Below are 2848 nucleotides of genomic sequence, written 5' to 3'. Positions count from 1 at the left end.
GAATCCATTACAAGGAAAATACAAGAAGTAAATAAGTTTCCATGTATATAAAGATGAAAATGTTGCCGTACCTTTACAACAACATATCTGTATTATATATATGTAATTGTACTCATAATATAGTTCGTAAAATATATTATATTTACAAATATTCATTATAAGTAATTGTACAAAAAATAAATTCAACTTTTACTCTATTTTATTGCTATTTCATTACACATAATATTATTAAATACACGGGTTTCTAAGTTAAATGATCATAAAACTAATATCCATATATTATATGACACGATTCTTTTTTATATATATTTAAGACTATTATTATTTATAGACCCATATAGACGAAGAATAATTCTGAATTATATTTTTCTTCTTATATTTCAGTAGATACATATATGTTATTAACAAGTATATATTATTTAATCCATTGTGTATTATATATTTATAGAAGAATTCATAAAAATGGGAAGAGAAGTATGTAAAGAGTTTTATTTTCTTATGTATTTTATAATTACCTTGATTCTTTTTTATAAATATCTGTTGTACATATGCATTATTATATGTTTTCCATTAAAAAATCAGATTCCTCTGAATGAAAATCTGCTTTCAGATGAATTCATAAGGAAATTACTTCTGAATGTTAATATCCATTGTTTAGCATCGGTAGTTAAATCTTCTATTTTACAGTTCTCAGATGTTGAAGAATACGTATCGGATATAAATAGAAATGTTAAAATTGGTTATAATAATTTAAAAACGTATTGTGAAAGTAGTGTTGAGTATAAAGAATGCTGCAACGCAATGAACTTTTACTTAGATTTGGTAACTGAAGCAGTTAACCTATCTGGAATAATAGTTGATCATAAAAATGATATAATAGAAGGTAATCTTGAATCAGTTTGGGAAAACAAATATTATGGCATTGGATGTAATTGCAAAAGAATTAAATATATGTATAGAGAACATGTTAATTGCATTTTAGGGGAAATCAGTAATGGTAAATATAATGATAAAAATGTAAAAAAAGATATGTGTGATGTAGATAATAGGAATGAATGGAACGATATTCTTGAAAACTCAAAAAAATGTGTTTTAGGTAAAAACATGATTATTGCTAATTATTGGATAAATGAAGTATTTTTGTCTGAGAAATTACCCTGGAATCATTATTTTCTAACTTTTATAGGTCATACTGCTCCAAAAGAAAAGGATGTAACTTATCATGTTACAAATCCAGTGACATCTACTGAAGAAGAGAATTTAGGCACATCAAATAGAGCACATAGTAAGCGATCTTATAAGAGTTAAAAAAAATCATTATTAAACTACGAACAAGTATATAATACGCCTAATATATATCAAGCTAAATACCTTTTTGCTATAGGGTTTTTTATTCTGGGCGCTATTTCCTTAAGTGCGTCATTATACAAAGTAATGAAATTTTTTTTTGTAAGAATGTTAATAACGTGCCTTATATATTATTATTCAAGTGAATGCAAAATAAAAACTACTGAATAAATATATTTATTATGCTAACATATTAGTTCACTCCTCTATGTGCATGGATATACAATAAATTAAGTATGAATGATTTATTGGCAAAAAATTTAAATAAAAATAAGAATAATTCATTAGGTTGGAATATTGATAACAAAGAATTTAAAATAGCTTACAGTTCATTATCTAGTGATTACATATAAAAATAACATATTTATTATAAGAATAAACATAAGGATGAAATAAATAGGCATAAAAATTATAATATAGAACTGTAGAAATATGATAAATTTAAAGAATATATTGATTTAGAATAAACATTATAAATAATATATTTTAATTATAAATAAGTTCTGATCACTTTAATATATTTCAGAAACGGTATTCACTACATATAAAATATAAGGCAATTTTATATATAATTATAAGATTAATAATCATACTACATAAATTAATAGAAAATCTTATAGTAAATACGTTTTTAAATATGTTTTAATGAAATAAATAAATAAACACAAAAGTACATGGTTTAGGATTTCCGATTTTATATACACCAATGATTTTGTATTTATATTTATTTTTGGGATTAGTTTTTATATTTTTATCATTTTTTTACACGACTTAGTGTTGAACTTATAATATCTGTTTTATATTTTTGGATTACACTTATTATTATATATTGTTTTATTTTACATTTTTATTATAATTCCATGTATAACGACACGTGTATAGATATTTTCCTGAATTTTTATATATTTTATATTATTTATGTTAATTATGAGGTAAATAATTTTAATAGAAATTTATTTTATATAGAATAGAAAATACCCTTTCCTATATATACTTGAAGTTGTATTAGTTTTTTTATTGTTGTATAAATGTGATTGGTATGTAATATTTTATTATTGTCTTATAGTACAAATATATTATTATATATATAGAAAATTTCGTTCTACATTAATTTACACTATTAATTTATAGTATTTATAATTATATGTATTATTAATTTATATAATTCTATTGTCATTAAACAATTAATATTCTAAAATTGACTTGATCATTGAATTTATTACATTATTTTATTTTAAAATCTATATTACTTTGAATATAAGTGTATATATAAAATTGAATTAGTATGTTATTTATTTTATTGTGTATATTATTTATTTTGAAATAAATACAGATCTTAGTTTTAATATAATGCCATAATTTAGATTCATAAATTAATAATTTATGTAAAAAATTATTTAATAGCGTTTTGATATTTAGTACTGGGTAAAATAATTTTTTAAAGAAATAATTTTTTTAAAAGATAAATATGAAATATCCATTATTATTATAATTTACCTAT

General features: G+C 20.9%; 1 protein-coding gene across 1 annotated transcript; it reads left to right on the top strand.

The window, feature by feature from the left end:
- Window positions 1-462: 462 nt before the first annotated feature.
- Window positions 463-1700, top strand: PGO_004605 (variable surface protein; the record flags this gene model as incomplete). The annotated part of the gene is made up of 3 exons (XM_028691509.1): window positions 463-474; window positions 583-1236; window positions 1545-1700. 3 exons carry the CDS (start codon window positions 463-465, stop codon window positions 1698-1700), a joined length of 822 nt encoding a protein of 273 aa, XP_028547310.1.
- Window positions 1701-2848: the final 1148 nt, after the last annotated feature.

The sequence above is a fragment of the Plasmodium gonderi genome (genome assembly GCF_002157705.1).
Source record: "Plasmodium gonderi DNA, contig: Pgo-contig_1047, whole genome shotgun sequence".
In the NCBI taxonomy this organism is placed as follows: Eukaryota; Apicomplexa; class Aconoidasida; order Haemosporida; family Plasmodiidae; genus Plasmodium; species Plasmodium gonderi.
This window is presented reverse-complemented; position numbering and strand designations above follow the sequence as displayed.